General features: G+C 48.6%; 2 protein-coding genes across 3 annotated transcripts in view; both read left to right on the forward strand.

The window, feature by feature from the left end:
- Window positions 1-21: 21 nt before the first annotated feature.
- On the forward strand, window positions 22-4783 carry LOC137883845 (complement C1q tumor necrosis factor-related protein 7). Its single transcript, XM_068725504.1, has 3 exons — window positions 22-237; window positions 2390-2635; window positions 3934-4783. The coding sequence occupies exons 1-3, from the start codon at window positions 231-233 to the stop codon at window positions 4560-4562; spliced, it is 882 nt and encodes a 293-aa protein (XP_068581605.1). The 5' UTR covers window positions 22-230; the 3' UTR covers window positions 4563-4783.
- A 1688-nt stretch (window positions 4784-6471) lies between these two features.
- Window positions 6472-18224, forward strand: part of cc2d2a (coiled-coil and C2 domain containing 2A) — a 12361-nt gene continuing 608 nt past the window's right edge. The window contains exons 1-37 of one of the 2 annotated variants that reach the window (XM_068725442.1): window positions 6472-6721; window positions 6878-6959; window positions 7172-7225; window positions 7461-7544; window positions 7640-7787; window positions 7923-8011; window positions 8110-8211; window positions 8280-8360; window positions 8447-8638; window positions 8710-8869; window positions 8970-9106; window positions 9198-9329; window positions 9491-9700; window positions 9784-9890; window positions 9996-10136; window positions 10508-10664; window positions 10770-11047; window positions 11181-11358; window positions 11527-11680; window positions 11757-11904; window positions 12455-12593; window positions 12669-12872; window positions 12951-13043; window positions 13128-13219; window positions 13836-14003; window positions 14086-14140; window positions 14213-14322; window positions 14548-14644; window positions 14727-14825; window positions 14919-15095; window positions 16107-16310; window positions 16421-16510; window positions 16604-16717; window positions 16844-16978; window positions 17744-17866; window positions 17950-18008; window positions 18151-18224. The exon at window positions 18151-18224 is cut by the window's right edge and continues 104 nt beyond it. In XM_068725442.1, coding sequence (XP_068581543.1) covers window positions 6708-6721; window positions 6878-6959; window positions 7172-7225; window positions 7461-7544; window positions 7640-7787; window positions 7923-8011; window positions 8110-8211; window positions 8280-8360; window positions 8447-8638; window positions 8710-8869; window positions 8970-9106; window positions 9198-9329; window positions 9491-9700; window positions 9784-9890; window positions 9996-10136; window positions 10508-10664; window positions 10770-11047; window positions 11181-11358; window positions 11527-11680; window positions 11757-11904; window positions 12455-12593; window positions 12669-12872; window positions 12951-13043; window positions 13128-13219; window positions 13836-14003; window positions 14086-14140; window positions 14213-14322; window positions 14548-14644; window positions 14727-14825; window positions 14919-15095; window positions 16107-16310; window positions 16421-16510; window positions 16604-16717; window positions 16844-16978; window positions 17744-17866; window positions 17950-18008; window positions 18151-18224 — 4681 coding nt within the window. In that variant the 5' untranslated portion in view covers window positions 6472-6707. The remainder of the gene's footprint in view (window positions 6722-6877; window positions 6960-7171; window positions 7226-7460; window positions 7545-7639; window positions 7788-7922; window positions 8012-8109; window positions 8212-8279; window positions 8361-8446; window positions 8639-8709; window positions 8870-8969; window positions 9107-9197; window positions 9330-9490; window positions 9701-9783; window positions 9891-9995; window positions 10137-10507; window positions 10665-10769; window positions 11048-11180; window positions 11359-11526; window positions 11681-11756; window positions 11905-12454; window positions 12594-12668; window positions 12873-12950; window positions 13044-13127; window positions 13220-13835; window positions 14004-14085; window positions 14141-14212; window positions 14323-14547; window positions 14645-14726; window positions 14826-14918; window positions 15096-16106; window positions 16311-16420; window positions 16511-16603; window positions 16718-16843; window positions 16979-17743; window positions 17867-17949; window positions 18009-18150) is intronic. The other variant, XM_068725443.1, reaches the window with a different exon arrangement.

The following is an 18224-nucleotide window of genomic DNA, read 5'->3' on the forward strand; positions in this document are numbered from 1 at the left end:
GGAGGAGGAGGAGGAGGAAGAGGAGGGGAGGGTGGAATGGAGCGAGTGCAGACTTCTGCTGCTGCTGTCCTGCAAAACACTGTCAGCAGCGACAAAAGGCAGCCGAGCTCCTCTGAAGAAGCACGGCAGGAAATAAAGAGAGACGGATAACATGTTAACCCAGGGGTCGGATCTCACAGGGGACCGGGATCTGAGCGGATAGGACGCAGGACACTCAACACAGCTGCCAAATGTGGGGTAAGAACACCGTTACACGCTTCACCCAGGGTCTTACAGCAAATGATGAAACGCAGGCTTCTGCAGGGCGAATGCCTCGAATAACTTTGCACGTGTCTGCGTGTGTCAGCGTGTCATTACACATTTACTGAGATAAGGAAAAGAAGTCCGACGTCTTCTTTGATCCTCTCACTCTGACCTGGTTTTATTAAACCACCTTGTGTCTGAGTTCAGTTCGAAAGCGGCCAGAGGGCCCCGTTGTTTTAAAGTGGACACAGACGCTTTCAGAGAAGCCACAGCACAATGTCTTCATTTTCATCTGTGAGACGCTGACCACCTGTTCACGGGACGAGACGCAACTAAAACAAAGCTTTACTTTAGAGTGAACGTCGACTTATTTCCCTTTTAGAGGCGCAGCTTATGATGTAACACTACAGGTGTAAATTCTAACTAATAACTAATGTGCAAAAGGAGGCATCATCTTATTAAATGTGTCCTGATTTTCATACATTTCCATAAAGTCAGGTTCTAAATTCTTGTTTCGTCTTGTTGACATATGAGAGTCAAAGGTTTGTACTGAGGGCGTTATGGATATCTCGTTGTATTACATTGTTGACCATGAATGATATCTAAACTCCTAGATATCACCATGAAGCTCCACCAGTTGATTTCTGACATTAAGAGGATTCTTTTTAGTCAGCAACTTTTCTGAGATGTGATTTTTTTTAAATATGCAAATGAGGCGTTATGTGCTGGTAACTTTTGGTTTGCGTCAGTGTGCTCGTATGTTTACACGTTTGTAAAGAGGCGACTCTTTCTTTAATAATAGCCGTTTCACCAGCGCTGACGTCATCGCTGCAGAGCAGAGCTGTCGGGCGGGGTTCCTCTCTCACAGGACCTCACACCGGCTCTGGGGCCAGGTCACTACCCCCAAAAAAAAATCAAAAACATGCTAACAGCACACAGGCTTGTGTGTGTGTGTGTGTGTGTGTGTGTGTGTGTGTGTGTGTGTGTGTCCTTCCTGTTTATCCCGTCATGTTTACAGTACCCACATCATTTGTTTTATTATTAAGACCTATTTTTAAATCCAGAATAAGGATGATGACGCGTTCTGACAGGGGGCCAGAGAGCAGCCGTGAAGCTCACGTTCTCACGCCCACGTGTGCAGAGAACAAAACCAGCGTATTCATAAAGGACTCCATGAATCTTCAATTTTCTTTTTGCATTTGGTCCAAACTCCCCGAAGAAGAACATCTTGTTCATCTTCCATAGATGTCGGTATTATGAAACGTTTGATGTCCGACATCTGTCCGATTCTCTCCACGAAACACAAACGTTTAATAATCAAGTCGTTGCTTTCGTGATCAGATTCCCCTGCGCTGGATGTTATGTCATAATTCTGGAATGTTTTTGGGACCGGAGACAAAAGGTTTTGGCTTGAGGTCACATGCAATGGGAGGCGGATGAGAACATTAGCCTGTGAGACGGAGTCACATCTGGCCTCGCGCTGTTCTTCTCCGTCACACATTAGATCCACTAGATAAGGTTCTGTTCTGTCTGCGACCATGACAACACCGCTGGAAGTGTTTTACAGCATCGGGGGAAGCTGATAACAGGCTCGGGTCAGAAGTCTGGCACCGAGACGCACCGGTTTGTGAGGGATAAACCCTCTGAGATGCACTGTCTCAAAAACAACTAATAAGAACAAGATCATTAAACGATGCCAAATATGACAAAAATATGAACAAATATGAAATAAATAGACTCAAACAGAGCATGAAAAAGGATCATTCTTTCAGGTTATAGAAAAGCATTAATGTCAGCGACAGCATTAAATAATAAAGACATAATAATAGAGACTATAATAACAAGACGTGATGATATGAATCAAATATTTACAGGTAGATTATTATAATCAGAGAGAGCTTTAAACATAAAGACATTGAAATGTATACATTCAAAAATAAGCTGTAGTAAATGCTGCTGTCTTCTTATTATTATTTGCTTCTTATCTTTCCCTTTTAAAACATCTGCATAATCAAAACCTCTCTGCTTTTGATTATTGATGAATAATGCTATAGATAGAGAGAGAAAGATCGTCTCCATGTGTGTCCTAAAAGCACTCGAGATGCTGTTTAAAGTTGTGTAAACATTGATTGTTTGTGTTTTCCAGATGTGAAGCTGTGGGCGTTGGCGGCGCTGGTCTGTCTCTGCCACTGTGTCTTCGGACAGCTGCTGAACGCCAGAGTCAAAGGAGCGCCGCCGCCGCCGCGTCTGATCTGCAGCGCCCCCGGGTCGCCGGGCCCCGCCGGCGGACCCGGTCCCGGTGGGCCCCCGGGAGCGGATGGGAATGTGGGTATCCCGGGAAGAGATGGCAGAGATGGCAGGAAGGGTGAAAGGGGAGAGAAGGGAGACGCAGGTATTTTATCAAACATAAAACAGATGCGATAGATAAAACACTATAAAGCTCTGTGTGCGGGAGGAGAGCCGGCACAGAAAAACAGGTTTCCTTCACTCCACAGCTGGCATGGTGGGAGCTGGAGGAGGGTGAAGTGATGAGTTGCATAGAAAGACTTGTTGCCATTAACAGCATAGTTATGAAAAGAAGTGTCAGTCAGCTTATCGTCTCCTCCAGCAGAGTTATGGCGGTGATATTAACTGAGCCGCAATAAATCTGTCGGTGCTGATAAGTAAACGTCACGCGCTTGTGTTTTCCATTACAAACAGGAATTTAAACACATACCTCCACCTCAACATCACGCCACACAGAACTTGCTAAGTTTCACAGCTGCAGAGGTATTCATTAACTAAACATAAAATAGTTTGGATGAATCGAGATTAAAAATGTGCCGTTCAAGCGTCAAAGTGGCCGTGTTCCAAGAGTGACTCAGTACACTGGGTGTGTTTCCTTTGACTGATTCTTAAATAGCTCAAGGTGTGCAGAACAGATTCATACGGCAGATAGTTGATGCGTTCTGTAGATAAGTTTTGGGGGGAACAAAACATGCACAAGAGAGACAAATACTATTTTTGGGTCCCGTTTGAATAGTGCCATGAACTACACATACGATGTTTGTCGTTTTAAAAGATCATTTTACACGTCAAGAAAGAAAATACGTGAAAGACGACACACCCGAAAGTATCTTCAGTGACGTCTCTCTTTATCTTATCTCTGGATAAAACACATCAGGGAAGATAACGTTATATTTGGGCAGAACACACAGCTAGCTAGCTAATCACAGGATGCTACCTTGGCTAGCTAGCTAGCTAGTGTAACCGAGCGTCCGGGGTTCGTGTACGAGTCTGTTACACTAGCTAGCTAGCTAGCTAGCCAAGGTAACATTGCGTGATTATGAATCCCGCTGCTCTTCTTGAGACCTTTCTGCGTGGCTGGTTTAGGCGGAGACTATCGGTTAAGGTCGGACGTAGACCTCCAGTAGTTAGGCTCAGTGTAGCTCATTGGTCGGGGCTTGAAGGATCCGAAACCAATCAGGTTACCGGTGGACGCCTGGCCAATCCCAGCGCTTGAATGCTGCGGAAGGCGGGTCTTGCCAAGAAGAGCAGTGGGACTCATAGAAACGTGGTGACGGCCATGTTGGTTTCACACAAACTGAAGCTTTTTTTGACGTGCAAAGATTATCTTTTAAATTTACAAACGTGTGTGTAATTCATGGCCCAATTCAAACGGGATCATAAAAATAATTTATTTTTGTTCAGGGTTGAAGGGCAGAGTCGGCCCGACGGGAAAGATCGGGGGCCGAGGTGATCGTGGCCCCGCTGGGAAACGAGGCCCCGTAGGAGAGAACGGAGATTTGGGCCCTCCCGGATCTCCCGGCGCTGACGGAGAGAAAGGGAACCGGGGCCAAAGAGGGTCACGTGGAACCGCAGGAACCTGCAGGTGCGGCAGCCTGCTGCCTAAATCGGCCTTCTCCGTGGGAATCACCAGCAGCTACCCTGCAGAGAAAACCCCCATCAAGTTCAACAAGGTCCTGTTTGACGAGGGCGGACACTACAACCCGCAGACGGGCAAGTTCCTCTGTGCGTACCCGGGGATTTATTATTTCTCCTATGACATCACGCTGGCCAACAAGCACCTGGCCATCGCTCTGGTGCACAACGGGCAGTATCGCATCAAAACCTTCGACGCCAACACGGGGAACCACGACGTGGCGTCTGGGGCCACCGTGATGGCCCTGAACCCCGAGGACGAGGTCTGGCTGGAGATCTTCTTCCACGACCAGAATGGATTGTTTGCAGACCCGGGCTGGTCTGACAGCTTGTTCTCTGGCTTCCTGCTCTATGCAGACACAAACTATCTCGACACACTGGCAGAGGACTATTCATAAAACCTGGACAAACACAAGCCGCTTGTCACTGTTTGTTTTTTTATTACACACATGGTCAAACTATATTTTTATACAGGCGGGTGTACTGCTAGTAATGTTGTTACTATTGAGACCTATCTACTGATGCGAGATTACATTATATGATTAAGCTAGAATGAGTTCCTCATGTATTTGTTTTGGCTTGGAGTTGGATCAATAAAATTAAACGTTGCTGACTGCTAGAGCTTGTTCTTCTTTACAACGAGGCTAAACAAAAGCATGTGTGAGATAAAGATATTCCAAATTATATTATGAAAAGTCATAATGTAATGTTTTTATTGGAAATAGGGCCAAAAACAACAGCTAAAGGAGAATGTGGGTTTGGCATTACGCATATACCCGTTACGTTTGTAAATAGTTTGATGACAGCCCGTTGGACGAATGGCAATCCAGGACTGCTGAAAAGGGAACAGCACAAAGTATCCCAACGTTGTAATATTTTATATTTAAGTAGCTTTAAATCACACGTTTAAACCTGAATAGCTAGCTACATTTTTAACCAGCTTTTTTTGTTGCTCCTCTCACTGTTGTGAAAGTGAGTTAGACAATTTAGGTAAAGCCTTAACGCTGTCTTAAAACCGCTTTCAAATTTGTGCAACCTTCATTCTATTTGTGAAAATTGAAAATGTTGGTAAATCTAGACCACATTGGACCAGGTCCAGGTAAAAAAAACAATACTTAGACTGGCAAGATCTGGACTAAGTATTCTTGCTTAAAACCCAGTTTTAAATTTGTGAAACCTTTATTCTTATTGTGAAAGTCAAAAAAAGAGATTTCACAGCTTTTTTTAATTTATATCTTTTTTTATTCAATTTTTTTAATATCTAGACCACATCTAACCAAGTCCAGATCAAAAACTAACACCTAGACTGGTCAAAGATGGACTGGATTAACCCAGAAGAGACTTTTAAAACAGTTTCAGATTTGTCAAATATTATTCTATTATAAAAAATGCAAAAAATAAAGATTTCACTTTTTTTAACCAGGCTCAGATAAAAAAAACACTACACCACATTAAAAAGTCTCTGGCTTCTCTCAGATACTCTAGTTTAGAATAGTTCAGTCTTGGTATGGTAGCGTTTTTTGATCTGGACCCGGTTCGATGTGGTCTAGATCGGGAGTTCTCAACTTCTTGTAACTTTAGGCCGACTTCTGATTGTTGAAAAGAACTTCCACGGACCTCTTGACCAAATAAATTTGAAAAAAAGACCATTTTGTTTGATTTAAGTACCTGTTGATGCGGATGAAACACCAGAAGGTCAGTTTAATTTAAATAACGTGTGTTCACATTGATGCACAGGAACATAAACATCGCTGATTAAAAATAAAAAGGTAATATATTTCCTTTTTAGGACATCAAAGTCCGGCTGAAAGGTGAAGCTAGTGGGAAGAAAAATGATGTAGCAACCGTGGACCATCGCTACAGCAACCCAGAACCACCAGTTAAAGGTGCAGTGTATGGGATTTGGCGCCATCTAGCGGTGAGGTGGCAGATTGTAACCAGTTTAAACTTCGATTTCAAGTACATGTACAGTGGAAAATGCAGTTTGTGCATAAATAAATACTGTCTTTTATTTTGTTTTTTTTATCCTGTCTCATTTTTAGTTATCACTCCTTTTTTTTCGTTGTTTCTTTGACTGATCAGTTGAATTTAAATAAAGTTATTGTCCTGTTTGTATCATGCTGTTTGTCAATAAAAAAAGTTTTTTTTGTAATAAGAAAAAAAAGGTGGAGCTAGCATCCAATCACAAGGATGCGAGGCCGCCTAGAAGCAGCGACTATGAGCCAGTCACAGCATAGTAGGGCGGGACTTAACACAAAAACGTCTGATTCGGGCTGGTTTTCAAGGTAGGTTGAGCGGTAGTTTATCCCGTTACTAGGCAGCGGTAACGACTCCCGTTTACAAAACGTTAAGTTCAATATTAAGAGAGAAATATCGCTCAGAAAATGAAATTTTTTTGGGGGGGCACGAGCGCAGTGATGCAAGCATCGTAGCAAGCTAGCAATGGGTTGTTTATAATAGGGACTAACGTTAGCTTAAACCACAACAACGGTCCTGTGACTTTCTGCTTGTTCCTCATTGAACACAAACCTATCCTCACCACCATGGCGTCCTCCAGGTAACGTAAACATAGTCCCTTGCTTATTGTCTTTCTTGTATAGTTTATGGTGAGCTAAAACGTCAGCGTCACCGTCTGTGAGACGCTACTTTTAGCTACCAAAGCTAACGTTAGCGCTAACTGTTTTTAAATGAACCTCTTTATTTCTGTTTCTAGCGACATTCGAGAGAAACTGAGGAAGAAACGACGCGCCCTGCAAGACACGTTGGGGGGAAACAAACACGAAGACGACATCCAGGTAAAGTTATGACAGGTGAACGTGGTGTATTGATCTGCTTCTGTGGACTGACAGTAACCGTGTGAGTTCATCCAGAGCTTTAACAAGACGCAACATGACCTGGAGGAGTGTCTCACTCTATACACACACACACACACACACACACACACACGACACAAACACACAGATAGAAGAGCTGTTAACGCTTTAGTAAATCTAATTATACTCGATAGGCTCTGGTTCCGTCCACCAAATTGAGTGAGAGGAAGCAGCGAGCTGCAATGAAGGTTGGTGTGTGTGTGTGTGTGTGTGTGTGTGTGTGTGTGTGTGTGTGTGTGTGTTGTAGCTTCGTAGCCTGCAGGCTGTAGCTCTCCTCCTGTGTGTAGTGCTGCTCCTTCTCTCCTTCCTCTGCTAATGAAACCCTTTTTTTTTCTTCCCCCAGCTGTGCTAGAATAAGCAGTGTGGATAGCAGTAGTGTGTATGCTGTTGCTGTTGTGTCTCAGTTGTACGTCTGTGTTGCAGCAGGAACCTCAAAGCAGCGAGGAAGATCCAGGAGAGACGCTGAAACGCACCTTAAGGGCTCAGCGACAGAGGCGGAAGAAAAGGGTACGTCGACCCTTTGCACCCTTTTTATATGCATTAGCGTCACAGTGCACACTTCAGCAGGGTTCATAACCGCTCCGTCTCTCGGCATACGTCAGCTGCTTGAACGATCTTCAGCCCAGGATGATGATGAGGAGGACGTGGAGGAGATCTCCACCATTCAGCACCGCGACGAAGACGAGGGAGCGGCTGAAAAGGCGGCTGACCCTGTGGTTTTATCGAGACCCCCGACCGGATCCGTGAGCGGTCAGTGTCCACGATCTCATTAAAATACAATACCAGAAGCAGTACTGTGTGATTGTTATTGTGCGGCATACAATATAAGGATGTTTTAGCACACAAAACTCTGAACAAAATGACCAAAATCTCTTTGTCTTCTAGGCGTCTCCTCAAGAATCGCTCAAACTCCAGACTCCCATTTGGACAGCTTAGTGACACGTCGCCTGGAAGAGAGGCTGAGAGCAGCCAGGGTAAACCCGAATCCTTTGTCTTCTTCACGAAGCACCTTGAATAAGATAATGAAAGATTTGCACACGCTGGATGAAAAGCATTACGTCTTGTGCTGCAGTCTAAAGGTGAGAGCCTCCAGCAGCAGGAGGCGTCTCTGGAGCCAGCCAGTCGCCTGCAGAGCCTCAGGGACAGAGACACTGTGACACGGTTCGACCGAGAGGTGAGCGTCAAACTGTCCTCTCGCCGCGATCGTGCCCCGGTGGAGATGTAACTCCCAGTGTTTCACAGGTTGATCCAGAGCGAGCTGGGAGACGGGAGGACCCTCTGGCCCTCAGCAGCAGGGTCAAGTTCAGAGAAGCAGCCAGACGGGTGAGGACGGAGACGAGATCGCGGTAATGCTGAGAACAAATCATTGGGTTTTTTTATTATTATTCGTTCGTCCGTTGCGGATACAGACAGAAAAGGGCCTGCCGACCGCCGAGGAGGCTTACAACTTCTTCACGCTCGACTTTGAGCCGGATCCGCGAGACGGGACCAAGAAGAAGAGAGACAAACCGAGAAGGACGGCTGAGGAGGACGGAGAGGAAGAAGAAGCCGAAGAGCAGGAGGATGCCGAAGACGATATTCAAGATGAAAATGAAGACCAGGTAAGACGCAGACAAACGCTATTTTAAGATGTGTGTTTCCAGCTGTTCTGTAGCTGTGTTTGACCTCGCAGAGCGAAGGAGCTCCTCTGGTGCGAGACGAAGAGGCCGATTTATTCGTCATCGAACAATCGACGCAGGACTTCCTGGAAGTGAAGAAAGCGGAGTACGTCGGGTACCGAAAACTCGTCCAGCAGGAGAGCGAGCTCCTCTTCACGCCCAGTTTTCGAACAGGTATTCTCAAAAGAAACCAAAAAAAAAAAAGCACCCGATGTATCGGTCGCCTTTTGATATTCTGCTGAGGATGACACCTTTTTACCTGACACTGCCACAGCCCCAACCGCCATCAAACTGCCTGAAAACATGAAGCCCCGTTACCCGGAGGACGAGGGTCTGTATGTCGGGGAGAGGCCCCCCGTGTCCCCGATCAACGAGAACATCCTGGAGAACCGCATCTTGAAGATGGAGGAGGTAACAACCAACAGCTGAACAGAGTCTCAGGCCCCCGGATCCATGAAATCTTTCTAATACATATATATATATATTTAAATTCTTCATTAAGGGAAAGAAGTGGTTTGGTGATGACGGCAGGATCGTGGCTCTGCCCGACCCCATAAAGGAATCCTCCACGAGACCCCCTCTCTTCCACATGGAGGAGGACCTGGACCCAGCGCTGCAGCCTGTGTACAGGAAGGTCAGACACCCGCCCACTCTCGCTTCCACCGCTCCGTTCATTCTGCCACATCTAAAGCACCGTGCACATTCACACGCTGGAAAGGTGTTCTCTGACCGCTTTGCAATTTTGAAACGGTTTGCATGATGGATGCTGATGTTGTTCTCTATCCGCCGTCGTAGGCGCTGAAGTCCAAGAACGCAAATCTGTATATCGCCGGTGCGGCGGACCCCGAGGGAGACTACCAGCTGGACGTGGACGTCTCCGGGCTGATCTTCTCCCATCACCCGCTCTTCAGTCGGGAGCACGTCCTGGGGGCCCGTCTGGCCCAGCTGTATGATCAGTACCTCACCAGGCAGGGAAACAACCTCACAGGACACCTCACTGACAAGGTAAACCCTCACCGGACCGTGAAAACAGCCCCGTTATCCAAACAAGCCACACGTGTACATCGTGTATTCCCTGTGTGCTTCAGCTGAACGGACTGAGGAGTGCACTGCGGAATATACTTGAGATCCACGGCGGGGAGAGCCTCACTCAAGCCATGCAGCAGAGGATATCTGAGTACAGTCTGGAGGTTCGGTGAGTCCCCCAGATTTGTCTCCCAAGTCCCGTTCAGTCTAGAATCCCAAATCTCCCTCTTAAGAACCACGACGAGGCCGTTATCCCCTCCACTGTTTATCTCAGGAACACTCGGCAGCTGCGAGACAGCGAGCAGGAGAAAGACAGGACTCTGCTGAAGAACATCGTGAAGGTGTGGAAGGAGATGAAGGCCCTGAGAGACTTCCAGAAGTTCACCAACACGCCCTACAAGCTCTACCTCAGGAGGTGAATCTCTTTGGAGTGAAGCTGCATTCTCTCTAGTGTCCATCAGGGGGCGACTCCTCTGGTTGTATAGAAGTCTAGTCTAAAATGACTCTACTTCTCTCTTGATTTATTCCCTCAGTAAACATTGTAAACATGAGTTTATGGTCTCAATCTCTAGTTTACAGTCTTCTTCAATACAGCATGATGTTCATTTAGTACATTATGCTCCATTTAGAGTCAAACAGACCAGAAAGCAGGGGATGCTTTAGGGGCGGGGCTACACGCTGATTGACAGGTCTCTACCAGAGGCGTATACTTTCCTGAATGTTGCGGCTGCAGATGTTTGTACACTTCTCATTCATGTGTGTTTTTTTTTTTAAACCACGCTCCAGAGAGAATGTGGACCAGGCGTCGGACGAGCGAGAGCACGAGGATGAAATCTTGACGGAGGTGATGGAGTTGGAGGCAGAGATGGAGGAAGTCTACCAGAGACAGCTGGCCGAGTACAGGAAACAGCTGGAGGAGTGGAAGCTCTGGAGAAGGAAACAGGTAACCTGCTGGAGCGTGACTGGTAGACATGTTACCGTACAAACAAAACAAGACAGTGAATATTAACACACACACACACACACATCCTGTGTTCGCTGTTGTCAGAAAGCCAAAAAGAAGAAGAGAAAGAAGAAGAAGAAGAAAGGCCAGGCTCAGGATGACACGGAGGAAGATGAAGACGAAGAGCAGGAGGCGAGCGAATCGGAGGGGCCCGTTGAGGAAGGCCCCCCGAAGCCGGAGCCTCCGGAGAAGCCCGACTTAGACTCCGTGGAGCGGCGGGTCAGAGAGAAAGCCTCCCGGATACGAAGGAAACCCGGAGAGTCCGTCCTCATCCCGGATCTGTCTGCGTCTGGGAACATCACCGCCAGCGAGCTCTGCCCCAGGTAGTCCACTATCCCCACCCACATTGTGTTCCACTTGTGTTGAGGAAGAGAAAGATGATGAATCTAAAATGACAGGACTTAAAGAGATGAACCGCACTGTTTCCCCGTTTCCTCCTCCTCCTCCTCCTCGTAGGCCTGAAACAGCTCGCAGGGAGGACGTTTCACGGCGCTCCCTTTTCATCAAGATCCTCTACAACAACAAAGAAGTGTCCAGAACCGACGGCCGCTCCCTGACCGCTGACTTCAGAGTCCACTTTGGACAGATCTTCTACCTCAAGATACTCAACTGTCCCCAAAGCATCAACCTGCAGGTACAGGAACAGAAACATTTAACCTTTTTATTCTTTACACGGCTGCTTTTTTACAATAAAGGTTCAAATGTCTGTCGTATTGTATGAGGTCATCACCCTAAAAAATGGGAATAACACCGACCAGCTCAATTATATAATGTGTGTGTGTGTGTGTGTGGGGGGGGGCAGGTGTTTGAGGAGGTGGGCTCGTCCTGCTCCCTCCTGGCTCAGGTGTTTCTTCCGGTTCCGGAGCCCTCGGTGGTGACGAGCACCGTCCCCATCGAGGAATACGAGTTCAGCAGCAACCAGAGAGTGATGTTCGACCACGAGGGCGTTGGAAGCGGTAAATGTCTTCATCTGAATATATGTATATACTCGCGGTCTTCCTGTCGCCTCATCCTCTCCGCACGTCTCTCCAGACGTGCCGCTCTCCTTCGAGGCCGACGGCGGAAACAAGCAGACCCTGCTGACCTCCGGGAAGCTGTCCTGCTGCGTGTGCTGGGGGTCCGGGGAGGACGGCGTCCCGCTCGCGCCACCGCCGTCTCAGCATCCCGGCGGAGCGCACAGGTAGCGTCACCCAGCTAAACATCCCGCGGTTAGATTCAGCAGTGGAAGTCAGCGGCTTCAGCTTATGTCAGCACGACGCCAACTTGGCAGACTTTGAACCCGTTTAGAATAATCAATCACGTTAAACTTTGTTTGCGCGTCAACGGTTATGCAGCGGCAGCAAAAGCCCTCGGTAGAGATTGATGCCTTCAGCGGCTCGTGAGAAGTGCTGATCGTTGCACTCAACGATGGATTCACCGTGCCAAGCAGCGCTGACATGAAGTGCTTGTGAAGCTCTTTTTGTTAAAGTAAAAGGAGAAGATATTGATCTATTTGTGGACATAAAGAACTGTTTCAGAGGTTGTTGTTTACTTATTGACATTTGGAGTAAAGAACACTACACAGTTCTGTCTTTGTACTCGAAAGGGTGTGAATGAAAAGTCCCGGAGAAGTTGTGAAATGTGCGTTAGAATGTGCGTGAACGTCCTCGGAGATGAATGGTGTCTGCAGTAACATGTCACTAACTACCCTGCGGTGAAGCATTCCTCACCTCGCTTCTCTGTGTCGTTAGCGGCCTCGGCCGCCTTGATGCGGTCACATTCATCGGGGCGTCCGGACTGTACGACATGAAAAGAATCGGCGAGTGGGCCACGCAGTCGCGACTGGACCCCAACGATCCCAGAAACGCCTCCATCATGCAGCTGCTGAAAGTGCGTATGAGAAATGCAGTGGTGTGCGTGAGGAGGAACGTCGACGGGGCTCTAACCGTCCTCTGTGCTCACCAGGTGGCCAGCGGCGGGGAGGTGACGGCTCCGGAGCACTTCCGTCTGGAGCAGCTGCAGGAGGAGTTCAACTTCGCCACCGACGACGAGCTGGAGAGGTCCAACAGGTTCCGGCTGCTCCGCCTCAGGGACCGGGAAGTCGCGGAGTTTCGGAGTTACAAGTGTGTTCCCGCCGTGGAGCGGGAGGTCACCGGCAAGGTGTTCCAGGTCAGATCATAAATAATAAAAACGTTCATTGTGGAGCAGAAATGAGCTCAGTGTGAGACTCTTTTCTTTTGATTTCAGGAATACGAGAAGAGACTGAAAGAAGGAGAGATAGTCGACACCAAAGAACATCTGGATTCACACAGAGCCTTAGTAGCCAAATACCTCCAGAAGGTCAGCAGCTCATGTGACCCCAATGGTTCATCATGGTCATTTGTTGCTTTGCTTCGCTGCAGTGAACCCGTCGTTTCCCCGCAGATCCGAGAGTCGGTCATCAACAGATTTGTTCTTGCCAAGCACCACTACCTCCTGTCTGACCTGGTGATCGAAGAGGAGATCCCAAGCATCGGGTAAACCCCCCCATGAGTCATAAACATCAGAACCGATTCATTAAGCCTCTCCCGTCTCTCACAGCTGACTCTTCTGTCCTTCCTGTGTTGACTGACGCGATGACAGGGAACCTGGACTTCCTCTTAGTTCAGATGTACTCATAATAATGTACTGTCAGGGTCTTACTTTGCTCTTTTTCTTTCTCCAAAGTGAATGTTATAAACTCTTCTGTTCCATTTTTTTAACAGTGGTGCAGGTCCCGGGTATGACTTTCTTTTTATTATTATTATTTTTGTTCTCCCTCCCTCTGTGTCTCTTGTTTCTCCATTTAGTTTGAGCCCCTGAGCACCAGTTCAGTAGTGACTGTGTAGAGCATTCAGTCCCTCCAGCAGTCTCTCACTGCACCATGAAGTTAAAATAACGTCGAGGTAGCCGTCAGCTCTACACGTTATGAGTATGATCGGTATTGCGATGATAGAACTGCAGATACCTGGAGGGACTGAGTACCGTTGGTGGTAATAATCCTCTCCCTCAATTAGAAATAAACAGTCTGATACTGTTTTTTTTTTTTGTTAAAGTCTGCAGTCCCCCTTTGTTGACTAAATAACAGCCGCCGTTCTGTTCCGCGCCGATCAGGATTCTGGGGATGAACCTTTTCAAGCTGGCCGAACCAAAGCGTCCGCTGAAGCCTCAGAGGAAGGAGAGGAAGAAGGTGACGGCTCAGAATCTGTCCGACGGAGACATCAAGCTGCTCGTCAACATCATGAGGGCCTTCTACGTCCCCGTCCGCCGGCCGCAGGCCAAGTGAGTGCTCCAAGTCAGGAACGGGGTCTGGAGAGGAATAAGAATTGTACGCTTTAGACGGTTTTGTTTTTTTTATTTCCAGTAAACCAGGACAGTCTCAGAGCGCCGTCCAGGGCAGCGACTGGCTCATCAGCCAGGTACGACCTCGCTCTCCTCTTCAGCTCACTGATCTTTTGTTTTTGTAAGTTTTGCGATTTTTGCTCTTCTAGGTGCAAGTGAGGCCCTTTGTGGAGGTTTCCTTCCAGCGCACCGTGCTTCAAACCACCACAGCGGATGGACCGAACCCCTGCTGGAACGAGGAGCTGCAGCTCCCGTTCAGGTGAACTCATCTGCTGTAGTAGAACACGGGCTGTGGAGGAGAACCTCACACAGAACATCGCTACAGAACCTCGCTACTGTCTCTTTAACACGGTTTGATAACACCGAACAAACTCCTCCTCCTTCTTCTTCTTCTTCTTCTCCTTCTCCTTCTCCTTCTCCTCCTCCTCCTCCTCCTCCTCCTCCTCCTCCTCCTCCTCCTCCTCCTTCTTCTCCTTCTCGTCAGTGCCCCAAATGGCGACTACAGCGCCGCTGCTCTGCAATCGGTCAAAGACGAAGTCTTCATCAACGTATTCGATGAGGTGGTTTATGAAACCGGATCGGTGAGTAAAACACTCTGTAATTACATCATAACGTGTCCTTTTGCTCTCTTGTTTCGTCATTGAACACCGTTTTGCTCCTCAGAGTGACAAAGACAGAGGGAAGTCCATCCACACCCGGGTGGAGAAGCACTGGCTGGGCTCCGTCAAGATCCCCTTCAGCACCATTTACTCTCAGTCCAGGGTGAGAGTCCTTGCTGTGTTTATTACCTCGCTAACAGATGAGCACGAAGACCAGCTGACTGATTGTCTCTACTGTATTGACTCCGTCGGACAGATTGACGGAACCTTCAGGGTGAATACACCGGCGGTGTTGCTAGGCTACAGTAAGGAGCGGAGCCACGGCGCCGACGGCGGATACGACACCCTGAGGAGCCTGAGCGAGGGAGCCTTCATCACGCTCTTCATCACCATCGAACCTCAGCTGGTGCCTGGAGAGTCCGTCAGGGAAAAGGTGAGTTCAAGGATGGAGTCCTCCTCCTCTGGTTCCACCAGAGTCCTCCTCCTCTGGTCCCACCAGAGTCCTCCTCCTCTGGTCCCACCAGAGTCCTCCTCCTCTGGTCCACCAGAGTCCACCTGCTCTGGTCCACCAGAGTCCACCTGCTCTGGTCCACTAGAGTCCTTGTGATGTAAACACAGAGTCCTCCTCCTCTGGTCCACCAGAGTCCACCTGCTCTGGTCCACTAGAGTCCTTGTGATGTAAACACAGAGTCCTCCTCCTCTGGTCCACCAGAGTCCACCTGCTCTGGTCCACTAGAGTCCTCGTGATGTAAACACAGAGTCCTCCTCCTCTGGTCCACCAGAGCCCTCTTCCTCTGGTCCACCAGAGTCCTCCTCCTCTGGTCCACCAGAGTTCACCTGCTCTGGTCCACCAGAGTCCACCTGCTCTGGTCCACTAGAGTCCTCGTGATGTGAACACAGAGTCCTCCTCCTCTGGTCCACCAGAGTCCTGATCTCTGTCCTGCTGTCCGCCCCTCAAGTGCAGCTTGATCCTGGACCACGATGGATCCAGGTCTCTGTGAAGATGTGGGCTCAACAGTCACCGACCTCCTGCTGCTGCTGCGTTCATCCATCTTATTACATCAGACAGCCAGGATGCATGCTGGGTAGTGGAGTGGCCTCAGGTCCTATAGCTGGGTTAGCTTAGCCTCCATCTGGGCTCTCGTCTCTGGGGCAGTTTGGTGGCAAAAGACCAAACAGACCAAAGAATGTAGGGATCTATGTCAAACGTGTTATCAGATGTGTTCACATGCTCTTCATAAGTAGCTGGTTATGCATCAGTGTATTAATTTGCTCTTGTGTTTGTCCTCTTTGTGCCACGTATTTGCTTTGCTCTGCTTCATAACGCTAGATTAAGGAATTACAGGTAACACTCCATCACTCCATCACTATTTTAGCGCATTAATTCATCTCCGCAGCGCCGAGCTGAATGTCCTCCGTCGTGACCTCTGACCTCTCTGTGCAGTTCGACAGCCAGGAGGACGAGCGTTTGCTGCAGGCCTCGGAGAGGTTCGAGCGGGAGGCGGCGGGGCTCCACCCGGACCGGCCGTGCGTCACCACCGTCATCGACCTCAACGGGAAGACGGTGTTCGTCACGCGGTACATCCGACCTCTCAACCCCCCGCAGGAGTTACTGGACGCGTTCCCCAACAGCTCCCAGGACGCCGCGGTCAGTCGGTCGCCATCGACGTGAACGTAGAGACGTAGAGACGTAGACACGTAGCGGCTGCGTACGCGTCCTTCTGGATCCGATTTCACCGTCTCTCTTTCCTCACGCAGGCCCTGGTCGCCAGGTTCGTCTCGCTCGTCCCGTCTCTGCCGGACAGAGTCTCGTTCTCCGGGGCCTGTGACCTGTGGAGCACCTGCGACGTGAGCGAAACCCTCTCAGAGCTGCTGTGGCTGTCAGAGGAGGGAAGAGACAATCTTACGGGGACATCGTCTTCTTTGTTTTGTGTTTTTCAGCAATTCCTCACCCTCCTGGCGGGAGACGAAGAAGAACACGCCGTGCTCTTGTGCAACTACTTCCTGTCTATGGGCAAGAAGGCCTGGCTGATTATTGGCACAGCTATACCAGAGGTGTGTGTGTGTGTGTGTGTGTGTGTGTGTGTGTGCATTTAGAAAAGACATTTCTATAAAACATAATGAGAGCTGTTGAGTCTCTCTGCAGCAGCTCTAATACTTGACGACGTCTTTATTGTTCAGGGACCCACAGCGTACGTCCTGACCCTGGAGCAGAACCGCTACCTGATCTGGAACCCCAGCAGCGGTCAGCACTACGGACAGCACGACACCTTCTGCCCTCTGCAGATAGTCGGCTGCCTGGTGAACGCCGACAATGTGAGTGGAGACGCGTATCGACCACACGACCTCAAGCCACGACGGTCACGATGTGGCGCTTTAACTCTTTTGATTCATTACATTACATTACATTACAGTCATTTAGCAGACGCTTTTATCCAAAGCGACTTACAATAAGTGCATCAACATTGGTAATCAAAAGAACCACTAGTCACCAGAAGTCATAAGTACATTTCCTTTTCCAAACAAGCATCTAAGAGCATGAAGCAGAGCATAACTCAGAGCCAAAGTACAGAAACAAGAGAAACAGTTAGTGCTATAAGTAATATGAATACAATAAGTGCAACAAACTAGTATGAAAACAATAAGTGCTGAGTGGAAGGCTCAGGGTAGCACTTCCTGAAGAGGTGGGTTTTCAGCCTGATGAAAGATGGGCAGCGACTCCGCTGTCCTGACGTCAGTGGGGAGTTCATTCCACCACTGTGGGGCCAGGACAGAAAACAGACGTGACCGGGTCGATCGGCCGCAGGGACCTCTGAGCGACGGGGCGACCGATCGCCCCGAGGCAGCAGAGCGAAGTGGTCGGGGGCGGGGGTGTAAGGCTTCACCATGGCCTGGAGATAGGAAGGAGCTGTTCCTTTCACTGCCCTGTAGGCTAGCACCAGAGTCTTAAACCGGATGAGCTCTTACAGGTAGCCAGTGTAGAGAACGGAGAAAGGAAGTTGTGAGGGAGATTGTCTGCTGCAATGCTTCCTTCAGGTTGCGGCAGATTATTTGAGTCACTTTTTTTTTCTTTTTCTTTAGGTGTGGTTCAACGTTCAAGAATATGCGTCACCGATGACGATGAGTTTCGACACCACGAAAGCCAATTTGTGGAAGCCGTTCTTCTCCCGATCCTTCTCTCACCCCGGCCTGTCCAGCGTACAAGTGAGCCTCCGTTTATGTATAATCGTGACGTTTGTTCGCTGGTATTTCTTTTTTTTTTTTTAATTCTCACTGATTCTCTTCAGCCAGAGGAGCTGGTGTATCGACGCACGGACAAAGCCGGAGCAGCAGAGCTTCAGGACAGGCAAGACACCCACCGCTTTGTTGAGCTACAGTCACACACACACACACACACACACACACACACACACACACACACACACACACACACACACACAGAGAGAGAGACACACAAAAACAAACGTTTACCGTCCCACCCTTCGTAGAATTGAGAAGATCCTGAAGGAGAAGATCATGGAGTGGCGCCCTCGTCACCCGACCCGCTGGAACCGCTACTGCA

Source organism: Cebidichthys violaceus, unplaced genomic scaffold (genome assembly GCF_023349555.1).
Source record: "Cebidichthys violaceus isolate CVI_PGR_0920_01 unplaced genomic scaffold, fCebVio1.0.p SCAF_35, whole genome shotgun sequence".
NCBI classification, from domain to species: domain Eukaryota; kingdom Metazoa; phylum Chordata; class Actinopteri; order Perciformes; family Stichaeidae; genus Cebidichthys; species Cebidichthys violaceus.

Coding starts and splice junctions, on each gene's coding strand:
- LOC137883845 (XM_068725504.1), top strand. Junction 2,636..3,933: donor GGGAGAGAAGGGAGACGCAG/GTATTTTATCAA, acceptor ATTTTTGTTCAG/GGTTGAAGGGCAGAGTCGGC.